General features: G+C 44.1%; 1 protein-coding gene across 12 annotated transcripts in view; it reads left to right on the forward strand.

Moving 5' to 3' along the window:
- RBPMS (RNA binding protein, mRNA processing factor) overlaps nucleotides 1-24,320 on the forward strand; it is a 164,170-nt gene that overhangs the window by 97,431 nt on the left and 42,419 nt on the right. For 11 of the 12 annotated variants that reach the window (XM_071212631.1, XM_071212632.1, XM_071212633.1 and 8 more), the window contains one exon: nucleotides 4,961-5,111. The exons of the other annotated variant lie outside the window; for it this stretch is intronic. In XM_071212631.1, the coding sequence (XP_071068732.1) occupies nucleotides 4,961-5,111 (151 nt within the window). The remainder of the gene's footprint in view (nucleotides 1-4,960; nucleotides 5,112-24,320) is intronic. 12 annotated transcript variants of the gene reach the window in all.

Here is a 24,320-nt window from a genome sequence, read left to right on the forward strand (position 1 = left end):
AGGGCATAGAAAACAAGGATTGGGGAATTATTCAAGGTTAAAGGAAACTAAAGAGATGACAAATAGACACTCTGCATGGTCCTGCATCAGAAAAACAAGAGAGGTCCTTGTTTAGAGACAGCAAACAGAAGCATGTAGTGGTAAAGGGGCATTGTGCCAGCAATTTATGCTTAACTTGGCTGGAGTGGGGGCAGCTTGTATTTAAATAAAGGAGGGAGAGTGAAAGAGAACGGGGGAGAATAATAAAGCAAATAGTGTGTTCAATGAGATAAACAGCACTAGCAGAGCTGAACCAAACCAACCGAGTCAGAAACTCGGGAGGCGGGGCCTGCCACGTGCGCTCAGCGAGCCCTCCCTTCCTTCCAAGGTGTGGATCTCACAGTCTTACATTCTTCTCCAGCTGAAAGCGTCTCATGGCTCAGCGGTGCAGCCTGTCCGAAGGCCATGCTCACAGCTCTCACCCCAGCCTGCTTGTCCAGCCTTATCCCCTTCTCCCCCTCCCACCCCAGCACACAGACAACGTGCCCTTCTCCACATCCTGTCCCAGGGAACTTTGCTGAGCTCTTTCCTGGACCGCCACCTGGTGAACTTCCGTCTGCCGTCACTCCCTCTCTGATGTCTCCCCTGGCTCCCAGGCGCCTTCTGCCTTGGCTGTGTTAAATTGACTTTGTTTTTACTTTTTACTGTGAAAATTTCAAACACAGCAGAAAAATAAGTGTGCTATGATGGTTCATATCCCCTCACCATAACCTCCCAACTTAACCTTTCGCCACGATTGCTTCATTTCAGTGCTAAAAACTGAAGACATTTTCCTTATACCTACATGTCATTATCATGCCTAATCAAACTAGCAGTTGCCAAATACCACCTAATAATCTATATTCGGCTCTTCCCATTTTTCCCCAAAAGGTCTTTTATATCTGGTTTGTTCATTGAAAACCATACATCGCGTAGGAAAGTAGCTTTAAGCATATTTTAATCATTCTAAAATAGCCCCTCCTCTTTTGCTTAAATTAGCCAATGAATAAACTACATACTAATATTTACCCCATGCATGTGGATGCCATTAATATCAGTGACATTACCAAAGAAGTTGGAACGATGATGTCTTTATGTCCAGAATAATCCATTCCCTGTGTACACCTCCCAGCCCATCGTTTCAGGCCAGTAAATCACTCAGCACCAGCCCATGTGTGCAGGAAGCCAGCATCACTGACAGCAGCCAGAGAGCTACTTGGGATCTGGGGGTGTTCAGTTAATAACTTCTCCATTTCATCTTCCAGAAAGTCACTGAAAGAGCTGTAACTCATAGACTGCTACTTTCTGGATCCTGGGAGACTCGGGGTCTGAGGGTTTTGTTAATTTCTTTCACCTTGCCCATTTCCTTCCTTTATTATATGCTGGCTCTTCCCTCAACCTTCTAGGGCTCCAGGCTGTGGTATAGTTTGTAGAGCAATAAAATTGTATTTTAAAGCTCTCTAACTTGCTTGAAGTCTTAATTCAATTTAAATATGAAGCAAATTTGCACTGAGGGCTATAAGCCCACATATCAGAAAGTGCACTTTTTAATCTTTTCTGTTTACAAATAGTGCTTGAACTTTATTTACCTTGTAAGAGAAAGGGAGAAAAAAAAACACAGAACTTTAAAAAATTCCCTCCGTGGAGACCAGAAGGTAATAATGAACCTTCTTGGAGTTTAGAGCATTACAAGGTATCAATGCAGAGTTTCAGATTTCCTTGAGAGTCTTCGAGCACTTTTGGTGATACCATGTCTGTGATGGCAAGTATGGCAGAGGTTGTTGAATAAAACTGTTCTGTGGTTGAGTCACCCACAGAGAAGAGAAAGGCGGGGGGCCTAATGGGAAAGGGGCTATATTACTAGAGGTAGGAAGATTTACCAATGTGAGTGCACAGAGAAGATTCAGGAGGGAAGAAAGGCCAGGAGGTGTTTTAGGAAATGAAACGCCTTTAAGGCCTGGGAAAGATAATCTTGTTGGTGTGGGTTATAGATCTGACACTGCCCTAGTATACTGCTAAGCACACCAGACCTGCAAGGGTACTTTATCTATAGCCACTGTCTTCACATCTCCTGGGCTCCGCCCCGGCTGGGGAGCTGGGCCTCTAGATCAGCTTGACCCTGGGTTAGTTTGGTCACAGTGATTTAGACCAGCTTGGAGATGTTGTTGGCTCACAGTCAGATGAGATCACTTGTACATAACTGTTTATTCTCAAGTTAATATCATATGGGTATCCAGAAACTATCCTTTCTGGTTACCATATAAATAAGGCACCATTTACGTTTCAAAAAGATTTCTGTTCATTATAAGAAGAGATTTGGTGAACTAAAGGCAGAGGAAAAGCTGATTTTGAAAGGCACGCATTCTGCCATTTGGTTTGGCAGTAATACTACCATGACAGCATTTCATGGGAAGTTCACTGGGGCCAGAGAAGAACTTTGTCAGGCTTTAATTAAGCACGAGGTTGGTTGTTGTTGTTGCTTCATGTCTCCTTCCCATCTATTTTCTCTTCTCTTGTTCTCTTCTACCCCTTCTCTTGCATGTCCTCCCTTCTCCTGCCCTTCTCTGCCTCTTCATCTTTTAACATTTAACATGTTTTTGGCTTGGCTAATCCCAATGGATAGAAACTTAGTTGAGCAGGATATTGATTACCAAATATGGTATTGCTGCTAGAGATGTGAGAGGAATGTGGCTTGTATTCTGAGCCTCCAGCCCCTGAACAAGCTGCCAAACAAATTAGGTCATTTTAACTTACGAGCTTTTTTTTTTTTTTCAAGGATGCTGGAACTTTGATTTGGAACATGATGGTGAAGTTATTTTAGTCCAGAGGGGGGCAGGGAGGGGAACAGTTTGTGGGAGAGACTCAGTTCAGCCTGTTTGGGATGTGAGCCCCCAGGCCCAGTTGTACAACAGTCCAGCACATGGCGTGGAGGGAGCGCCATGGGCTGGCGCACCGCTGGGCGCACCTGGGCACAGCCTCCAGCTGCGCAGGTTCTTCAGCTGCGGCCAGAAACTCTGGAGAGCTCCAGAAAGGTCCCCGGGTGCCCTGGCTCATGTTCACCCCGTGGCCTGGGCCCCAGTGTTCAAGCAGATGTGTCTTGTTTGCAGGAAGGTTGGCGAGGCTTAGTGCCGGGGGTGGGGCGCCATGACATTGACGCCAAGTTGCCCAGTACGTGCCTGAGGGAGCCTGGGAGCGTGGAAGAAATGCAGGAGTCCTCACACGGCACCTTGAAGGGCCGCCGGGGATTTCGCTGCTCTCCCAGCAAAGTCGACAGTCCTTCAGCTCCATATTTGGAAATATTTGTTCTATTGTGATATTAGGGTTAAGAGGGTGAAATACTCTGAAGTAGAAGTGGATGGAAGCAAATGCTGCTTCAGAATGCAGCTTTGTTCTTTTTCCTTAGATATGTTTTAGGCAAGACAGTACAGTGCTTTCCCAGTTAAAAAAACAACAGCAGCCAACTGAGACCAGGAAAAGAAAGGGTTTCTCCTTACACTTCACTAAACGAGCAGGCGCCCCCTTTCACTTTTTGATGTTGCTTAGGGCTGTGTATGTGGATTTCTTTTGTGTGCTTTTTTCCCCATTTGCCATTCTCTGTTGGTTTCTTCCCCAGAGAAAGAATAAACCTGCTCATGAAGAAATTCCACCCACTGCAGGGTCAGGGCTCTGTGGCTTTCGTTGTCCACGCTGGGACCTCTCCGTCCTTCCCCTGACTGCCTTAGGTCCTCTCCTTGCCGTTGCCTTCCAGCCGGGGCCTCTGCCTTGCACCCTGGGATCCCAGCCTGTGACGTTTTAGTCATTCGTCCTGGTAGAGATGGATTTCTTAGGAAATTGCTCCTCTTTTTCTTCAAGCTAATGAAGTAGTAGAAGAAAAGGAAGATACGGGGGCCCGGATTCAGAAGGCTGAATGAATGCCTGTGTTCTTAGGCTTTCTTTACGGAACACAGCGGGGCCTTCATCTGCTCTCCATGCACACTCGTGCCCTGTCCTGGGACGTCTGTTTTGACCCTGTTGAGGTCTGGAGCCCACGACATTGGACATAAGTGTCGTGCTGGTCTTTGCTATGCTCAGTAAGGAAAGCATTCTTGAGTGGGAGGCTTCTACGATGGCTTGCTTGCCCTCCGGCTTATATTTTGTGGTGTTTATAACTTCGTTTGTTGGATGTGCTTTGTTTTAGGTAAACTGTGATCATGGGACAAGGATCATTGAAAGTATTATCCTGTGTCCAGTAAAATCCTTTGTTTCTCTGTCCTTGTAGCCAATTAACCAACTATTCTCAAAATCAGGGCTTTACCACATCAAGACATTTGGATTTTGTACAAATTCATAAGCTAACTTAAATCAAATTATGCCTAGTCATTTGACTCGAATTACAGTATTTTTAAAAATATCAATCTAATTCCTGCTTTCTGAGTAATGCAGCGTACTTGTATCACCTTTATGCTTTATGATTTTCCGGTAGAAAGGGAAGTGCATTTTCCCCTCTATATATAGGTAATGAAACTAAGGGAAAAAGAAGAATAGGGTTTTAAATGCAACGGGACACACTCGGGCCAGGCCTTTCAGGTTTAGACTTTCCAGTGTTGCACAAGACTTTACAGTCATCTTTCATTCTTAACAGGTTTTAAGTGGAGTTTGAACTATACTTGGAATTTGCCAATCAAGGTTTTAAAACTTGCCATGGAGAGCTTTTGTCCAAGAAGAAAAGGGGTAGTTGAAAAAGCATGTAACTAAATTTTTAAGTTAAGTAAACTAAATCCCCCTGACTTTCTGGACACATGGTATTGTGGGTTTTTGTGTATTCTGTGTGTAGTGAGAATTAGAGCTCTTGCTGACCTCTTTTTCTGATCTGTCAGGGTTTACTGGTGTGTTTATTTTGTCACCATTCCGGTTTGACGCTAAGGAAATGAAAACATCTTCCATTTGTTCTTTATTTCCAAAGGGCATCCGCTTCGATCCTGAAATTCCGCAAACACTACGACTAGAGTTTGCTAAGGCAAACACGAAGATGGCCAAGAACAAACTAGTAGGGACTCCAAACCCCAGTACTCCTCTGCCCAACACTGTACCTCAGTTCATTGCCAGAGAGCCATGTAAGTTGATATCCGTTTTACTTTGAAAAACATAAAAATGAATAACGAAGAACATGCCGCACGTGAAATTCCAGCGTGGAGTACAGGGCTGGCTGATGCTCGCTTTCGGTTTCTGTGAGGTGCTGCCCAGTCCTGGTGGGTAATCTGCTGTCCTCAAAAGTGGTCCAGCTGCAGCAGAGCCAGCACTTCAGAATGTCACGTAATGTGCTGTAGACCTTCGTGTGATCTCGACCTGGTTGTGTGGCTGGTCCTCGCTGCCCAGGGCAATTAACTCTTCTTGGGTCCCTCTTCCTTGCACACGAAGCTGGTTTCCAGCTTTCACTTTACTCCATTTGTTGAAGGACCGCTGTTCTGTGGCTTTGGGGACATAGAATATTACAAGTGAAAGAAGCAGATCTTAAGTTGGTTTTATTTCTGAGAACAGTTTAGGCTCAACTCTAGGGGGAAAAGTAAACACAAAGTTGACTTTTTTTTTTTTTTTTTTGGAACAATCCATTGTAACGAAATGCTTTAAGGAAATGTGGGACTTTCTGTTTTCAGCTCATTGAGTAAAGATGCCAGCTAATTGCTCAACAAGTCTTTCTTACCCCATCTTAAATGAGCGTGTCCCAGTCCCACAACTTAGTGACCCCCTGATTTATTAACCCTTGAAAAGGTCATCCTCTTTCTCAAGTTCAGTCTGTGGCAAAAGTGAGGCATGAGCTAGGACTTAGGCTTTCCTTTCAGTACAGAGCCATGTGTGGTTCAATAGGGCTTGTTACGCAAAAGCACAAGTGACTTGCTCTTGCTTGGAATACTTCTGCCCTAGCTCTCTCGATCGATCTTCTTTTCATACCACATGATCTTCCTGCTTTCCTAGACATGTTTCAAGTCTTCTGGTTGAAATTCAAGGGCACATGGGTCACTCCTCACCACCCCCAACAGGTCTTACGCATGTCAGATTTAATCAGGTTGCTGTGGAAGTTACAGCCCTTCTATAGCTCAGTCCCTCTGGAAAAAGCGGCTGCTTGTCAGTGGAAACTCAGAGATAAAAGAAGAGTTTCTCCCCCAGTGTGTTCTAAAATAATTTTTTCTATGAAGTCAGAAAGTCATAATACAGAAAAAAAATTATTTTCTTCTTCCATGTCCTAGGGAAACTTGAACCCTTTGTTTATGTGGGAAGGAAATCTAAACAAAAGTTTCGTCTTCTGGTGCATTTGCAGTACGGGAGGATGTAGGGACACTTCTTACATAATTCTATATCTTTTCAGCATCTGGCTTAGTGCTTTGTACATTGTATATATTTAATGAATATTTATTACAGTGAGTGGATGAGTAGCTAAAATAAGATTTGAGTTTGGCTATTTGCAGAATTATTCCATTCATATGCTTCTTAACTTCTTGACATTTCTCCTGCCTTTCCCAAGATATTAGAAGAAGTCCTCACCTTGACTTAGGAAAGTAACTTTTTGCTTTTCTAGTAGATTTGTCTTCCTCCCATCTTAGAATACTTTGAAAAGGTTAATTCGGATAGGAAATATAATGCTGGTTGTGCTTTCCCCTTCCAGCTCCTTGCTAAATGCTTTTCTCTCAGGGAACTCAGAGCTTCTCTTAAATCCGCCCCAACAGCCTTGTGAAACGGGCAGCCAGGGGAGTGACGCCGCATTCCTTACACATCCACAAGCCCCTGGAGCGAGAGCAGAGCTTCAAGCCCTGCTCTGGCCACAGCTGCCCACCTCCCCTCCCTGTGTTTAGAACAGCTCAGGAATGGTCAGAGAGTTTCCATGACACGGTCAAAACGTACAGGCTGCTTTTAGCAAAACCAACTTGACGTTTAAAAAAAAAAAAACCCCAAGCAACCCGCAGCCCAGTGAGAAAGTAAAAGTTAACGTGATGAAGTCGCAGATGGAGCTCGGTGGCTGAGTGGTACGAGGTCCTGGGTTCAGTCCCTGGTACCTCCTAAAAAGTGATGTGGTTCCTCTGACTGCAGCACCTTTCACATCGCTGTGGGTCACATCAGCCCTCGCGCCCACTCCAGTTCCCTCGGGGAATTGTGGACCTCTGTATCGCCTGCGCAGCACCGCCACTTCCCTGCGAGCACGCTGCAGATTCCGGAACCACCGTCGTGGTTCTGAGCTGGCGAGTCCAATCACGGGTGCCCGTAATCGGTGCTCCAAGTCATCAGTTTAACTGCCCGCCGGGAGCGGACTCCATGGCCTCATCGAATTTCAGGATTGGTACAGCACTGAAGGCTCTGCCCTCCCCTGCCTCGGGTGGACCAGACTTCCCTGTAGTAGACAGCGAGAGAAAGGTTTCTATAAATGCGTTTTAAGAAAGTAAAAAATTTATTTTTGGTATAGTAGTAGCTGAAAAGTATCATTGCCATCACCAAAGGAAGAATGACCTATGATTTAATTCTAGAACAAACACTCACTTGGATTCTCAGTTCCCAGGAAGTATCTGTTAACCTAAATGGTCTCCCCATGTGTTCGACACTGGGGAAGAGGGACCCTGTGGTTCCTGCCTGAAAGGAGCTGAGCGTGGTGGTCAAAGTTGCCAGGAAGCATGGCCCTAAGTAAGGGGGATGAAAGAGATGCCCTGCACCTTGGTCCCAATCGCCCCCAAATCAGGCTTCTGCGTTTGTCAAGAACCTTCTCTGTCTGTGCCAGACATCAAGAAAAGACCTGTATTTGGCTCGCCAAGGCAGGTGGCGGCTTGCAGTGACAAGCCCGGGCCTTGGCCTTGAAGATGTCTGGTAGTGGTTCTGCCGACTCTTTATGAGCTTTGTGGCCTCGAGGAAAACAATTAACCTGACTGTGCTCCAGGTCCCTACGCTGGAAAATGGGCATATGTCTGCTTTGCATGATGCTTATGAGAGCTAAATAAAACAGCATCGTAGGATTAAATGTGTGTAATTTGATTAGATTACTGACCAAATGTGGAATTTCTCCTTCCCTTCCTTTACTCCCTTGTAAAGATGTTGATAAGCATGAAATGGCAAAATTGTAGGTAGTAAAGATTTTTTAAAAACTAAGAAATCAGGAAGGAAGAAAAAGGTAGGATGCTGTCGTTTAAGAACTCCGTTTTAGAGATGAAAACAGGGTAAGTCTCCGCTCTGAATGCTTGTTCTCATCTGTCCAATAATTATACTCTTTGCCGTGGACTCTGCTAAGCATTTGACATGAATTATCTCATTTGGTTCTCAACAGTCCTATTTTACGTTGAAGAAACTGAGGCCTGGGAAGGTCTAGTAACTTTCTCAAGGTCACACAGTCATCAAGTGGAAGAACCTGGATTTACGTTCTGGCCCGTCACTTACTAGTTTTATTGCTTTGATCTAAGTTCATAACCTCCGTGTGTGTCTGTTTTCTCCTCTGTAAAATGGCAGTAACAATAGTATCTACCCAAAGGCAGGTGAGGATTCAGTCAGTTGATATCTGTGAAATTTTCAGAGTGCCACGTAGTGAGAACACAGCGGCTGTTTGTGGTGGGTGTGGGAATGTGTCTGTCCCCTGTAGTTGTGAGAACTGTAGTTTTCTGCCTTTGTATACTCAACAGCTAGCACTAGAAATACGTGTGGGATTTTTTGTTTTCAGGATGCCACAGAACTATTCTTATTCCTCTCCATTTGGTCATAATCGCCCCTATTTCCAGCAAGTGTGGACTCAGTATACTTCAGGAGACTTCTTATTTGTGGTGTTGGGGTATGATGGACGGACAGCAAACGGCACACGTTTGCAGGTGTAATTTTAAGTTTTGGCCTCATGCATGTGGGACATCTGCTCTTGCGCTGTTGACAGCGTCTGCAGCGTGCCTTACTCTTAACAGTGCCTTTCCAGGTGACGCGACCAGAGCCGTAAGAGGCCTTCACTGGCATTAGCCAGCTCTCCAGGGCAGTGCGTTTTCAGGGAAGCAAAGAAAAGGCTCGAACCTGCAGAGTCCTGCCCTAACCCCCGAGATCCGGATTCTGTGGGGCTAGGACTTGGCTCTGCATTTTTAAAAGCCCTCCAGGTGATTGTGCTGGGTAGTCAAGTTAGAGAATCACCGGTGGCCCCAGCAGGTTTAAAGCTGAATTCTCCTTCCTCTCCACCCTGTGCTTCCCACTGCCTGCTGCCCCAGAAACAAAAGGCTGCTCTGTCCAGTGGCTACTCGGAAACACCTGGCGAGCACGTACCCTTGTGGTGACTCATCAGCCCACTTCCTTGTTTGCCTGCCACGCCTCTGGAATTTCCCATTTATCCCATTCCTGACCCGGCTGCTGGGAAGCGAGGTCCCTGTCTCACGTCCGAAGAGGTCCTGAGAGTCGAGGGACGCCTGGAAGCCCCCCTAGGGCTCCCCTAGGAATGACCTCGGCAAAGGTGAACTCGCGTGGCCTCCACCTCTGGACGGGGCCCCCTGGGACCTTGTGGCAGCTCCTCGTGTCTGCAAGCGGAGCCGAAGGACCTGTGCTCTCCCGAGCAGCAGTGTGCACGCTGGGCCTGGGCAGACTGCGACTGCCTGTCCAGGGCCCGTGCCTGCTCCGAAACCCCACAGGCGGGCCCGTGGGCCTCGGGATACCTAACCTCTGCCCAGGGGACAGGTACCACAGGTACAAGGACAAGATTTCTTGTACCCTGCAAATCAGCACCCTTGGACTTCTGTGTTTTCTTTTTCATAACGTAGTAGCTCTTTTTTTTTTTCTGAGGATGGAGATCCTCCATGCCTCTTAGAGGAATAAAAATTTTCAGACAGTCCAGGAAAGAATAAAGAGAATACAAGTCATCAAATATACCTCCGGAGCCAGTCCCATTGAACATTTTGGTGTATATCCTTCCATGCCTTTTAATATGCACGTTATAAAAACATGCCCCCTTTTATCTTTGGGACAAAGTTCTAAAGCCCAGGGAGATTAAATGGCATGGTAGGACCAAAGTAATTCCTGGGTCCTTGCAGCGCCTCACCTCTGCCTTTGCACAGCTGCCTTGCTCGAGTCAGAGCAAGAGGGATAGTGAGAACCTGGGCGGGTTGGCTCTCTCCTGGCTGGCCTCTTGAGTGAGTCCAGAAGCTCCTGAGCCTCTCACCCTGTGGTTGATCGAAGGCTCCCCCAGCCTTATCGATGGATGGGAGAAAAGGAAACAAACATTTATTAACTGCTCTGTACCCTGAAGAGCTGCCTGCACAATACCCACTTAACAGCTAAGGAAACAGATGGAGAAAGTTTGAGTAATTTGCCCATGTCACATAGCTCTCCTTGTCACTAATTAAAATCCATTGTTGGCCTCACTGCACTGTAGAGCCCACTTCCTTGGGAGGTAGCCCGCAGGTGCTTTTGGCTATAACTTTTTTTAAGGCATCCCTCAGGTGGCTTTAAACTCACTCAAACCTTTGAGGATGTGCTTGATAAAGACACCAGATGTAGGGCAGGTCAGCCACTTAGGGAAAAGTCGGCGTCCCTATAATTCTCTCTAAAGCATCAGATTGCAGTGGCCAGGATGCCTTCACTATAAAATGTGCTTTACATAGGCGATGAAGTTGAACCACTGGGTGTTTTTTTATTAAGTTTTGATATGCTTAATTCACTCTGAGTTGCTATTTCAGAAAATAAGAGTGACCCCTTCCATGAGCTATAATTATTTTAGTTCACTAAATAAAGGCACTGTCAGTGGAGATGAAGATATTTGACCTCCTTTTGGCTTTGTAGTTGGAAGACATGCAGCCGGTAGGCTTAGGAGGTGTTTTGAATCACTGGAATGGAAATGGGAATGAGCGTGGATGGACAGGCGAAATGATACAGCCCTGTTTACACACTCTGGATCCCAAATCCTCACCCGCACATGAACCCACTGCGAAGAGTCTGCGAAGAGTCAGGGATCTGTGGTTAAGGAGACGATGTGCATTAGTGGTGGTTCCTCTGGAATCTCAGAGGTTGATGAGAATCTGCAGGAAAGTTTTGACTTTTAATGTGCAGAGATGGGATAGATCAGCAAAATGCTTGCCTGCTCCTTATATAAAGAAGGGGATCAAGATATCTGGTCCTACAATTTTTGGAAAACGAAATTAACATCGTAATATGAGGAGTTATCCAACAGGATATTGGGTGCGTCGTTGGTGGAGAGAAAAGAGGTTTCAGGACGTTTTAAGGAACACAGAGGAATGATGCTCACCTGGCCGCAAACTGGGCTCCTGCCCTTAAGAAACAGGCCCATTCTTCTTTTTTCTTGACCTCCCCTCCTTACACTTAAACTTATAAAATTGTGTTTTCATTTTGCATTGTAAAACGACCATGCCTCATTCATTTCAGTACAGGGAGACCACCGATATTTTTGAAGGAGTAATATTACTGGTTTTCCAACCATTCAGAAATGACCACTGTGAACATGCTGTTAGATACCCTTCTGCCTACATTTCTACAGCTCGCTCGAGCTACCTTCCCCGGCCGCGGAGGCAGCTGTGCGGCGGGCGCTGGGACTGTCCTTGCTGTGGGCCAGCCTGCCACCCTGGGCCAGGCCGTGCTCCCCAAACGGCCTGTGATTCCCGGCCGGTGAATTTCATAATGATCCAGTTTGCTAAAAGCCGCCAGAAGCAGTGTACCAGAAACGGGTTGGCTTTTACACTATGGATTTCTTAAATTTATAACTTAGAGTTCTGAGGTCGTGAACATGTCCAAATCAAGGCTTGACGGCGATGCTGACCCCCAGGACCGGCGGCTGGGGGTCCTGGTGCCTCTCGTTCGGCGAGGCACGTGGTGGTGGCCGCTGACCCCTCTTTCCTCCCGGCCTCGTTGCTTTCGGCTTCTGGCTTCAGGGGCTCCCTCTCTCTGCTGCAGCTTTTTTCTGTTTCTGCAACTCCCTATTCCTTCTGTAAATACAGAACTCCTGTGAGAGTAGGTCCCACCTGGGTCCTACCTCCTGGGTCACTCCCTACGGAGGGACTGTCATCTAAAGTCCACCTGCAGCAGGTTCAACCCCACAGGAGGGGATCAGCTCTGAGGACATGACTTTTCTGGGGTGCACAAAAGCCTCAAACTACCGCAGACCCCGTGGGCATGCCCTGCACCCTCACACCCCCATCACCACCAGATGTTTATGGCCAGATTGTCACATCACAGGGACGGATCCGTTCTCAGCAGTCGGGGCACGTATCTGGCATCCCGGACACATATAAAGGTACCAGGTCCCAAAGCCTCTGTTCGTTCTCTGAAATGTAAATAAGGATAGTAAAATACTCTGAGAAACCAAACACCTAAACTAATATTTATTTCCACATATGTCCTGCTCTGGTGAATACAGAAGACAAGTAAAATATTGTGGGTTTATTTATTTATTTTTAAATGAAGGACCAGACATTTACTAAGCCACACCAAATGTCGACAGCCCACCCTTGCTTTTCTCGTATCTTCAAACCTGCCTCTATTCCTAATTTTTGCTCCACAAGTTTAATTTTAAATAGTTAACTTTAAATAATTAAATTTATATTAGGCAATAGATTTGGTTAGATTGGTTTCCAAATATAGTTGTATTTCAGGAGATAATTATTGCTACACCCTGTATCAGCTAATCCAATTTCTTTGTGCCCTGAATTAATGGACAGCATGTCTTTGATTAGCGACAGGCTACTAACATTTTTCTTTGAATATCTGTTTTGTCTTTATCAAGTTCTTGATCAACTATAAACAAATGCCTTAAGAACTCAGTAACTCAAATAGACCTCTTTGGAAATCATGAATTCTTTTCTAATGCAAATAACCGTTCCAACCTCAGTGTTCTGTAAACTCAAATTATTCATTACTTCTTCAGGGAAATGAAAGCATATAGGGAATTAATTCCAGAAGAAACCAGTGGCATAAATTTAGTTCTTTTAAGGGCATGTACTCTCCTCACCTGCTCATATTAAGGAAGGCATTTCTCACTTTTTTGTTAAGGTTTTTATTCAATCTCAACCCCTTGATCACAAGTCAATTTAAGATTCTGTGTGTCACAATGGGAATACACACAAAGTACTTCTGTATCATTCCAAAGTAGAACAGTTTTCTCCAGGAATAGCTTCCCTGCAGTTGTTTGAGTTGTGAGCTGAACTAGCTGCTTTCCTCATGAAATGCCATTTTTACTTGAAAGAATGACTCACGGGCAAACTATGATTATTCAGCCATGATTATTTAACAGATACTTTCTTGAAAATTAACCAAATGAACCCGTCACTTTGAAGAAAACAACTGATGGTAGTTGTTGCTAATAATGAAATTTGAATTTTAAAGTCAAAAGTAGAATCTTTGAAAACGTATATCCACTACCTCTGAGCTTGGCAGCTTCCCAATGCAAAAAGACCTTTCTGAGATCAGTGGTGATGTTACAAATGTGGCTTTTTACACATTGCTTAATGGAGTTAGTCAATATTGGGACGAGTAACATAAACTTACTGAACCAGTGTTTTTTAATTGTCCAGTGTATCATGTTACAAAAAACCATGCATGGAAAAAAGATGCTCATCCAAAGTACAAAATGGACCACTGGATTTTAATGTAACAGAATATGTAAAGTTCCTTGATAAAGATTAGTTGCAATGTAGGCTCTGAAACTTGAAGAAAATACCCCATCAAATTTTGATGTAGTAGCAAATAAGAATATCTAAAATTACCTTTAATAGCTATTAAAAATACTCCTTCCTTTACCAACTACTTATCTTTGTGAGGCCAGATTTTTTGCATGTATTACAGTCCAAACATTATATTGTAATAGATTGAATATAGAAATAGGTAAGAGAATCCAGCTGTTTCTATTAAATCAGACACTAAGGAGATTTTGCAAAAATGTGGAACTAAGTTTTTTTCTTGTTTGACTTGGAATATACTCATATTAAATGACTTGATAAATATTTTTAAAGTTAAGTTTTATTACAGTAAATATTGTTTGCTATAACCTAAGTAAATAGAAGTTGTTTGAGATCCTCCATAGATTTTATGAGTATAAAGGGGTCCTGAAACCGAAAACTTTTAAGAACTGCTGGTCTAGGATATTTAAAGTTAACACTTTGTTCCTGGTTGATTAGAGGTAGGCATGGAAATGTGCAGTTACCAGGTGACTGAATGGCTACTATAGATTTGGGTTAGATGATTGTCTGTGACGACTGAAGCCAACCAGCGAGGTGGGAGAGAAACCACGTTCTTTCCAATTCCTGGACCCTTGCATTTGGGTGACAGGCTCTGCTTTGACCAGAGGCTTCTACCTCTGCTGCTTCTTCAAAAAAAAACAACTCAAGAATCCCTGGCCCTAGTACTTTGAAGAGCTGGCTAATGCACCACCCATTCATTTGCGTTCAGGAAACCTCCCAGTACCTTTCAAAATGCTTAACCCTCCCAACCACACCACTCACCCCCATTACCAAATGTAATACAGGCTCAATTCAGGAAACTTGGAAAGGATAGAAAAGGGAAAAAGAATGTTTTTAAATGGCAAAACCTAAATACACATACTGTTAAATTCTGTTGTATTAAATGTTAACATAGTTTTTAAAATATTCGTGCATAATTTTCCACATAGCCCCTGATTTCTCTTCATAATATAGATTATTATTTAACATCATACCTTCATATTTTTAAAATTGAATGCAGAAAATTATTTCATTTATTCAGAGATAAGCACTTGAACATTCTGGGTGAACAGCTATACAAACATGCACATACAGATATTTGTATGGATGGAATCGTTCATCGCATGCCGCGCTGGTATCTGCTTTCATTCTCAGCTTGAGGTCTCTTTGTGTTGCATATGAGTAAATGTGTAGATGATCCCTAACTTTGGAATACCCCGTCATCAAAACTTGGGGAAAAGATTGGCAGAAGAGGTGGTTGCTGGGAGAGTAAAAGAAGTGAAAAAACTATAGACTTCAGGCTTAATGAATGTATAATATCCACAAGAAATGAGAGAGCTGGAACCAGAAGAAACATCGCTACTTGATCAAAATAGTCTAATCAGTGGCTGAGGGTGGAGGAGTGTCTTTTAATTAAATTCCCTCAGAAGGTCAAGGAGATCGAGCTGGTCAAACATTAACAGCTCTGTGCAGGAAGTGATGGGTGAGTTCCAGTTCTGATTTTTCTCACTTGAGTTTAGCAAACAGTTGAGGGGAGGGCAGGGGTGAAACCCTGAATGAGGTACAGTTCTGTTCTCAAGAGGTTTACACTGTAGTAGGGGAAACAAACCTTTGAAGGACTGTCATATAAAATAGAGCAAGTGGTAAATAAAAGGCATAGATAATGCTGTTGCACAAATGATGAAGCTGGTAATTATGGAGAAAATGGAAAAAGACCTGGATGATGGAGGTTTTGACCAAGTAGCTGAAAAAGGGAAAGATTTCAGTGAGCAGAAAATGTGCGAAAGGGTCTGTAGAATGAGGAAGTGACTGACGCACGGTCAAAACGGAAAGTGTAGGAAGGCAGTGGTCACAGAAGAGCTCATGAATTGATGAGGCTGAACAAGTGAGGAGCACAGAAGGAAGTAGAGGGTGACAACACTGGACGGGGAAATCGGGCTGAATCTGGGAAATGCTTGGATACCGGTGAAAAGGTTTGTTCTGCGGACGGGAGGAAACCATTTCAGGTTTTCTATTCCATCAAAGAACACATCTCGACAGCACACCGCGTTAGTCACCTCAGAGAAACATGTACAGAATCAGGAAATTCTGATTATACAGTATGATTTTTTTTTATTAGAGGAGTTGTAAGTTTACAGGAAAATCATGTGTGAAATATAGAGATTCCCATGTATCATCCTATTATTGACCCCTTGCATTAGTGTGGTACATTTGTTACAATCCATGGAAGAACATTTGTATAGTTGTACTATTAACTATAGTCCATCATTTACAATGACGTTCACTTTGAGTTGTATAGTCCTATATTTTTTTAAATTTTTACTCTAATAACGTATATATATGCACACAACCTAAAATATCCCCTTCTAACCACATTCAGATATTTAATTCAGTGCTGTTCATTACAATCACAATCGGGATATGATTTTTTTTAAGCTGAAATTTAATTGAGCTACTACCATGTGCCAAACACAAGTGCGTGCCTACATTACCACTGACCCCTCGTGAGAACTCTGCAAAGCAGTCCTGTCTCCATTCGGCAGGTGGGGAAGGGGGCGCAGTGAAGAGAGTAAGTGGAATGCTCGGGGGTTTTTTCCTCCTCGATAAGCAGAGAAAGATTCTCCAGTGACGTTGTCCATCCCACGGCCCCTCAGCCAGACACTTGAACTTAGGAAAACGTTAATTAAAAGTCCCAGTATCACGTGACTTTTGATGAAAAGCCGGTTCATTTGCAAATCAAAATGTTGATGAAAACATTCCCTGGACAACTTAAACATGTATCCCAAGACTCCCCTATGACATGGAGATAGTGTCTCCTTGGCAATCTCCCAGAAGAAACTGTTTGATAAGCCTCTAGACATGGCAAGCGGATATGGCTCTAGTGGTTGGGCTCCCACCTACCACATGGGAGGTCCTGGGTTCGGTTCTCAGTGCCCCCTAAAAGAAGGCAAGCTGACTCAACAAGGTGACGCAATGAGGAGACACCACAAGGAAACAGTGAGAGACACCACGAGCAGGGAACAGAGGTGGCTCAAGTGACTGGGCACCTCCCTCCCACATGGGAGGTCCCGGGTTCTATTCCTCGTGCCTCCTAAAAAAAAAAGATGAACAGACACAGAGAGTACACAGTGAGCACATACAATGCAGGGGTGGGAAATAAATAAATCATTAAAAAAAAGAAGAGACTGGTGTCTGGATGGGTTGTTTCACTTCTGGTTAGAAGCTCATCCCCACTCCCTCTCATGTCCAAGCACCAAAATGTAGAGAGACTAGTACAATCAAGCACAGAAAACTGCCACTCTTTTTTAACAGTGAAAGTTTGCCACCCTTGCCTTTTTTTTAATCCCTTTTTTGTTTCCCCTCCTCCTGCTCCTTAGTCTTCCTCCTATGGTTGAATCGTTCATATGTTCTTGTCAGGTCAGTATATATTGCATTTGGTCATGTCTCATGTGTCTTTTCATCCAGAATGCTCTCCAAACTCCACTCTTTTTTTTTTCACCATCGATTTGTTGAAAAAAGTGCCAGCCTTCCTCTGACAGCTGCTCCTCCCGGGTTCATGTTTGCTTTCTTCAGGTCATTTAGGCGTCCTTTCATTTGTTCCTGCATCCCCTTTAGTAGCTATAGATTGGAAGTCTTAATTAGATTTGAAAGGTTTGGCTAAATGGAGGTTCATTTCTTACGGCAGGAAAACTTTGTAGGTGGTGTGAGATAACTAATGTTTGGGCTGCTGCACATTTGGTGACACTAAGGTGGATTTGTGGCTTCACGTCATAATGTGTAAACTCTCCATGTCCCTGTCCCCTTTTCATTGCAGTGGTTTCATCCATTGAAGATCTTTATCTCATTGCATCATTAGTCTTTGCAGAGTGGTGATTTCTCTAATTCTCTTCCCTTTCTCTGAAATATTGTTTATCAAAAGAGGCAGGATAAATGCTTGCTTCTTTCCCTTTCTTTGCCAGTTAGCAGCATGTTCCTTTTTCTCTTGTTTCTTTTACTTGCCCTTTTTTTGGGTATCATTTTGAATTCACGTGATCTGGTATTTTCAGGGTGTCCCAGTGTACTGAGGCCATCGCTCGTTCTGACACCCAGGGTTCCAGCCTTCTTTGAAAGAAGCTACCAGGACTGCCTCAGTGGGCCAAGCTTGGGAATGTCCCCCATTCAGGGTGCCCAGCCTGACCTGCGGAATGTGTTTCTTTGAACAGAGCAACATTTTCACCCATAGAAGAGGCCACTTTTACAACTTGGCTGAGGATATTCTTTTCACATTGTAAAGAATCCTTACTTAGGAATCACAGTGGGGCCCTGGGATTACTGGTGGTTATATGGGATTTGTTACTTTCTCGACTGTGTCAGCAGAAGAGAAATGAAAAATAGTTACACATGTTCCTTCATTCCCCTCCCTCCCAGCGAAATTAAACTAAAGATGGACAGGTGGGACGTGTCACAGCCAGAGGGTTCATCTCTTGTAGAAAGAGTGTCTTTGAATTTCGCACATAAAGTAAACGTAAAACAGACTGAGCCATGCTATTGACTAGATGCTTTAAAATAAGCTCACAGAGCAGAAAGGTAAATATTTGGATTCATGTGAAATGTTCGCTTTATAGCGGTATGCCATTGATGGACTATTCCTGGAGTATGTCTTCTCTGCTTGTCTTAACACCTGACCTCGGTTCCTGAAGTGGAATGTATAGACAGGAAGTCACTCGTGATAGGGGTGGGATTGTTTGACATGTTCCCCCTGTTTGTACAAGCCCTAAGTTGTTTCTTTGCACTTTACTTAATACTGTTGGCCATGTGGCGGCCTTGAAGAACCAAGACAGTATGGAGCTGTCATTCTGTTATGATCTGTTTGGGTTCGTTGACTTTTTCCCCCAAAAGACTAGACACTTGAGTCTGAGGTTGAACTCCCATTGACTTCTCCATCTTGTGTTTATGAGGAATAGACTGGCTACAGGGCCTGGCACAACGTCGGACACTCAGGAAGTGCGTGCTTGCTGAATGCATTCTCTGGTAGGGGGTGATCTTGGAACATTCCTGGAAGAAGGAGGAGGTGGGGGAAACCCCAGGCACAGTCCAGCACAGGGTCTCCCCGGAATAACGACGGAGGGCAGACCCCCTTGTCCAGGTTTTGTTGAAATCGGGTGATTGCAGTCCAAATTTCTATTCAGGTGTTCAGAGCAGTATTTTCTTTTTTGTTCCCCTATGACAAGTATATCAATATACCTTATCAGTTGAACTTTATTCATTGTAGAAAACTTAGAAAAACCAGGTACAGAAAAATTCACTGGAATCCAACCACCCAGGGGTAATCACTGTCAGTACTTTGATATAGTATCTGTCTACTTTTATGTGTCTATTTTTTTAATGGAATCCCTTTATGTATATACTACTTGCTTTTTTCACTTGAAATAATGTGGGTATTTTTCCACTATTTGTTACCAAGGGTCCTTTGTAATGGCTAGATAGTATTGTATTCTGTTAGGTAAGGCATTACTTAGTCTACCTTTCTTGGGCTTTTCAAGTGTTTTGCAAGTTTTTCTTAATAAGGAACACTGCTGGGAATGTTTTCCTGACATAAATGTGATTTTTTGTTGTATTCATTGAGCCTATGGGAACAGTACATTCCGGGCATTAGTCTGTTTCATTTGAGTGAGCTGATCTTTTCCTTAACTCTTAGAGTTGTGCTTTCTTGACCAGTGTAGTTTATTTTCAGTGGATAATTTATTCGTCTCTTGGTCAGAGGAGCAGCTGGTGGTTCTTTGTTTTCTTTTCTCCTCATCAAAATTGATACTGCAAGCAATGCTCTCAGCCATGTGGTTTCTCTGTTAAGTAGTGGTGGGGGGCCAGCTCGGCCTGTCCTCTTGGAATAGCGGGAGAGAGCTGGCATGGCCAGCGGGATCGCTCCGCCAAAGGCCGGGTAGCCCAAGGACTCACACAGCTTCACGTGAAGCTCATTTGGAGCACGCTTCCTCTGCAAATCAGGTGTGCACCGCAGCAGGTGGGTGGGGCATATGTGGTTTTGTTTTTAATAACTCCTTTAACCATATACACACGAGGGGAGTCAGGGCAGCACCAGGCTGACTGGGGCAGGGATCACGGGGTTCTTGAGATCTTGAGATCACCCCGCCCCCAGCGCAGGTGGGATGGGAAGTAGAGTAAGAGTAAGGAGTAAGACTGAGGAGAAAGGCAAGGGCTTGCAGCAGTCCCGCTCTACTGTAAAGATAGCACATCTAATCCTCCTGGCCTTTTCTGGATTGCTAGGTGCTGGCAAAGGCCATACCCTGCCTTGTACTTTGTAAAGACGTAGCTTATGGTCTTTATACACAGCTCTCTATTGGCGTGCTGCTTCCCAGTGAGTGGGCATGATCCAGTCACCAAAAGGGTTGTGCGGAAAGACAGCGTACAAGCTGCTTGTTATTCTGCTGTTGTGCTACTGCTTCTAGTGGTGGTCTCCTTACTTTTTTTATTTTTAACTTTCTGTTATGGAAAATTTCAAACATACAAACGTAAAGGGGCCCACATACTGTCTGTTTGAATTAGGATCCAAATCTTTGCATTAGGTTGCTGCCTTAAATCTCTTTTCTTTTTTTTTTAAGATTTATTTATTTCTCTCCCTTCCCCCCCCTTGTCTGATCTCTGTGTCTATTTGCTGTGTGTTCTTCTGTGTCCGCTTGCATTCTCAGCAGCACCAGGAATCTGTGTCTCTCTTTGCTGTGTTATCTTGCTGCATCAACTCTCCATGTCTGTGGCACCACTCCTGGGTGGGCTGCACTTTTTTCATGCCAAGAGGCTCAGTGTGGGGCACATTCCTTGCGCGTGGGGCTCCCCTACACGGGGGATACCCCTGCGTAGCACAGCACTCCTTGTGCGCGGCAGTGCTGCTTGTAGGCCAGCTTACCACATTAGCCAGGGGGCCCTGGGTTCAAACCCTGGACCTCCCATATGGTAGGCGGACACTCTTATCAGTTGAACCATATCTGCTTCCCTTAAGTCTCTTCTAATATAATAATCTGTGGCTCCTTCTCAGCCCTCTTTTTTTTTTCCTTGCAGTTCACTTTTTGAGAAACCTACACTGATTGTCCTAGAATTTCTTATGGTATGGATGTTACTGATTGCATATGTATAATGTTGTTTAGCATGTTCTTCTGTTTCTATATTTTCTATAAATTGGTAATTTTAAAGCTCTTGACCAGATTCAGATTTGATTTTTTTTTCCCAAGAATGCTTTATATTGGTAGCATATACTTTCATCAGGAGATACAGAATTAGTTGCCTCTTTTTGTGATGTTAACTAACGTTGATGATAATTGCCTAGATATACTAATCACCCATTCCTTTTTGTATTTATTTACTTAGTCTTTGGGGTAGTCTCTTGTATTTGATGGAATTTTTAAGACATTTAATGCATTTGCCAACAGTCATGTATGAGAGTACCCAAATTTTACTTCACATTTTTTTAAAGATTTATTTATTTATTTCTCTCTCCTCCTCCCCGCCCCCCCCCCCCCCCCCAGTTGTCTGCTCTCTGTGTCCATTCGCTTGTGTTCTTCTGTGACCGCTTCTATCCTTATCAGCGGCACCGGGAATCTTTCTTTTTATTGTGTCAGCTCTCCATGTGTGCAGCGCCATTCCTGGGCAGGCTGCACTTTTCTTTCACACTGGGCGGCTCTCTTTACGGGGGGCACTCCTTGCTCATGGGGCATCCTGCGTGGGGGACACCCTGCGTGGCAGGGCACTCCTTGCGCGCATCAGCACTGCGCATGGGCCAGCTCCACATGGGTCAAGGAGGCCCGGGGTTTGAACCGCGGACCTCCCATGTGGTAGGCGGACGCCCTATCCACTGGGCCAAGTCTGCTTCCCTGCTTCACTTATTTTATAGATAAGGAATCTGAGGCCCAAGGAGACGCTCCATTTCCCCCCAAGGTCACACAGGTTTTCTGTACAATACCTGGAACTCCATACAAGAGTGTTGATTCAATCTAGTGTATAAAGCCAGCCTCATTCTTTTCTGTCACCATCACACTAGGTAATTGCCGATCTTCATTTTGGAGAAATGATAGGAAGGAAGAATAAAGAAGGCAAGGTGAGATATTAAAGAAAGAAAACTGTACAGTTAAAGTAGGAGCATTATAGACACAAAAGCACTTTCCAGAACATTCCCAGCTTCTCCTCCCATGTTGGTTCTGTGATACTTAAATAAGATCGAGCCTATGACAATCATCCCAAGATCTAATAATTCATGCCTAGTCATATGTATTTTTTAAAACAACTTTTGGCATTAGAACTTTAATTTCAAGCCTTCCCAGTAAGGCTACATTTTGTGGCACCTTCTCCCAAGCCTGTTGAAGACCTTTGTTAATGCTGCTTATTAGAAGAACCAAAGCAGGGCTCCTGTGTAACATTCCAAGTTTAGCCCATCACTTCACCTAAACATACCATTTTTCCCTACCACTTTTGTCCTAATTTATCAATGGATATATTTATGGAGAAACTTAATTTAGATATGTTTGATAAACCTTGTCTTTAAAGGTATTCCAAAAGCCATTTCATTGTATACTAAATCGTTTCTCAAACTTGTTTAACATATTTTCCTAAAATAGCAGTTTAATTTGACTTCTGGCAATAGTTACTCCTCAAAGGTTGAGCTAAGTTTTGAATGCAGCAACTCCATGTAGAAGCTAAATTTAGCAATTAGCAGTCTCCCACTTCTAGTTTAAATGCAAGTGAACTTTTAAATGTCTGATATATACTGGCCTCTCCCAAGACCTAGACTCTGCTATTAACAAATGCCAGAAGAGATTTGCAAACAGGAAACTATGTGATTCTTTAAAAAAAAAAAAAACGTTTTAAAATCATAGAACCATTTTAGCGCTTGACCTTTCCCCCATCCCTCCTCTCCCCTCTCCCCCACAAAAAAGGAATCTACAATAATCCTATGGAAATTTAAGAAATCTGTCGTTTTTGCCCATTCATCTCCCTATTTATATATTTTAAGTGTTACCCGATATGGCAAACAAATGTAAATGATGTCCTTTCAAACTTCCCCGGTGTCTCCTCTGAAGTCATCTAAAATTCTGGAGCCATAATACAAACCATCAGATAAAAGTATGAGACTTTATACTTGAGAAGCCTTACGTACCTTAAAATGATTAACTGGAACGGTGGGAGCCTTTTTCCTGGTTTCTAGAGGGAGCAGTGTTGCTCCTCTAAGTGAGCCAGTGTAGGGAGGTGGACCCCAGGGTGGGAAGCCGCCTGGTGGGCCGCAGCCCGAGGCCGGCGCAGTGGTCTCTGGACCAGTGAGCAGAGCTCCCACCCCTGGCTCCTCTCTGGAGTTCTCCCCCGAGGATCCACACAGGGCGTGTGGCCCTCCTCACCGCCCGTGTGACATGTACTGCTGTCATGTACTGATTTAAACCACAGAGTCGCAGCAGTTCTAACAGGCTTCCTTTGGATGGAAAGCCCTTTCTAAGAGATGAGGAGCGCTCCGCTGCCCCGGTTAAGGCCGCGCCTCCTCGGCCGGGGGCAGGCCCCCTGCGCCTCGTCCCACAGCACGCAGCAACTGGGAGCCGACCCGGCACATCCTGTGCTTGTGGCCTCTGGCCTTCCTGCTGCAGCGCCCAGTCCCTGGCCCTAAATGTACCAGCTCTGTGGCCTTTCAGCGGAAGAGTCGGAGCTAGCCCTCCAGAGCTGGGGTGCTGCCATAAATCGAAGTCATTTACTCCTTTAGAAAACCCTGCTGCCCTATACTAAAACTGCCAGTCACTTCTCCCTCTCCCTCTCTAATCTGTAAGAGCCTTGAATTGTCTAGACTTTGTGTAGTGTTAGGCACATAGCAGGTGCTTAATAAACACTTGCCAAATTAATGAATTCTAGCCCCATTTCTGCTACAAAACTGGCCCAAATCTATAAACCCTGACGCTTCTACTTGCTGACTCACTTTCACAACTCAAATTCAGAATCTAAATTGAGAGAGGGTAGTTACCCAGAAAGAAAGAGATCTTCCAGAAAAGAATGATTCCTTATACCTGGGCAGAGCATACTTACTTATTTTAGAGAAGTTGTCAGAAGCGCTGAAAGATAGCTTTCCTCCTAAAGAATGGTCGGCAAGGATGTTTTTCCCTAATGAGGGAAGACAATTAAGGCAATAAGAATAAATATCAATAGAGGACAATAAATGTAAGACAAGTTGGTAAGACTGAAGATATTGCACTGAAATCAAATTTGCAAGCTCAATTTTATTTTAAGCACTTTGAAGGCAGGAACCTTAGGTTGGCTCTTGAAGTACACACAGCAATTTTACCCAGTTCCGGGTGAGTTGAAGGTATGTGGCAGATTTGAGAAGAAAGGAGGAGAAAATGAAAATCCTTATTACAGTTAGGGGTTATCTTTACTTCAAAAGGAAATCGGGAGTTACTGGAGAAATGGGGAGTATATGACCAGAAAGAACCCAGCAGTAGGTTTTGAAAGAGAAATAGCTTTGTTTTAGGGTTTTTTTGGTTTGGTTTGGTTTTCTTTTTTTTTTTTTTTTTAAGATTTATTTATTTATTTAATTCGCCCCCCCCCCCCCCCCCCCCCCGGTTGTCTGTTCTCTGTGTCTATTTGCTGCGTCTTGTTTCTTTGTCCGTTTCTGTTGTCGTCAGCGGCATGGGAAGTGTGGGCGGCGCC

This window comes from Dasypus novemcinctus, chromosome 29, assembly GCF_030445035.2.
Source record: "Dasypus novemcinctus isolate mDasNov1 chromosome 29, mDasNov1.1.hap2, whole genome shotgun sequence".
Lineage (NCBI taxonomy): Eukaryota > Metazoa > Chordata > Mammalia > Cingulata > Dasypodidae > Dasypus > Dasypus novemcinctus.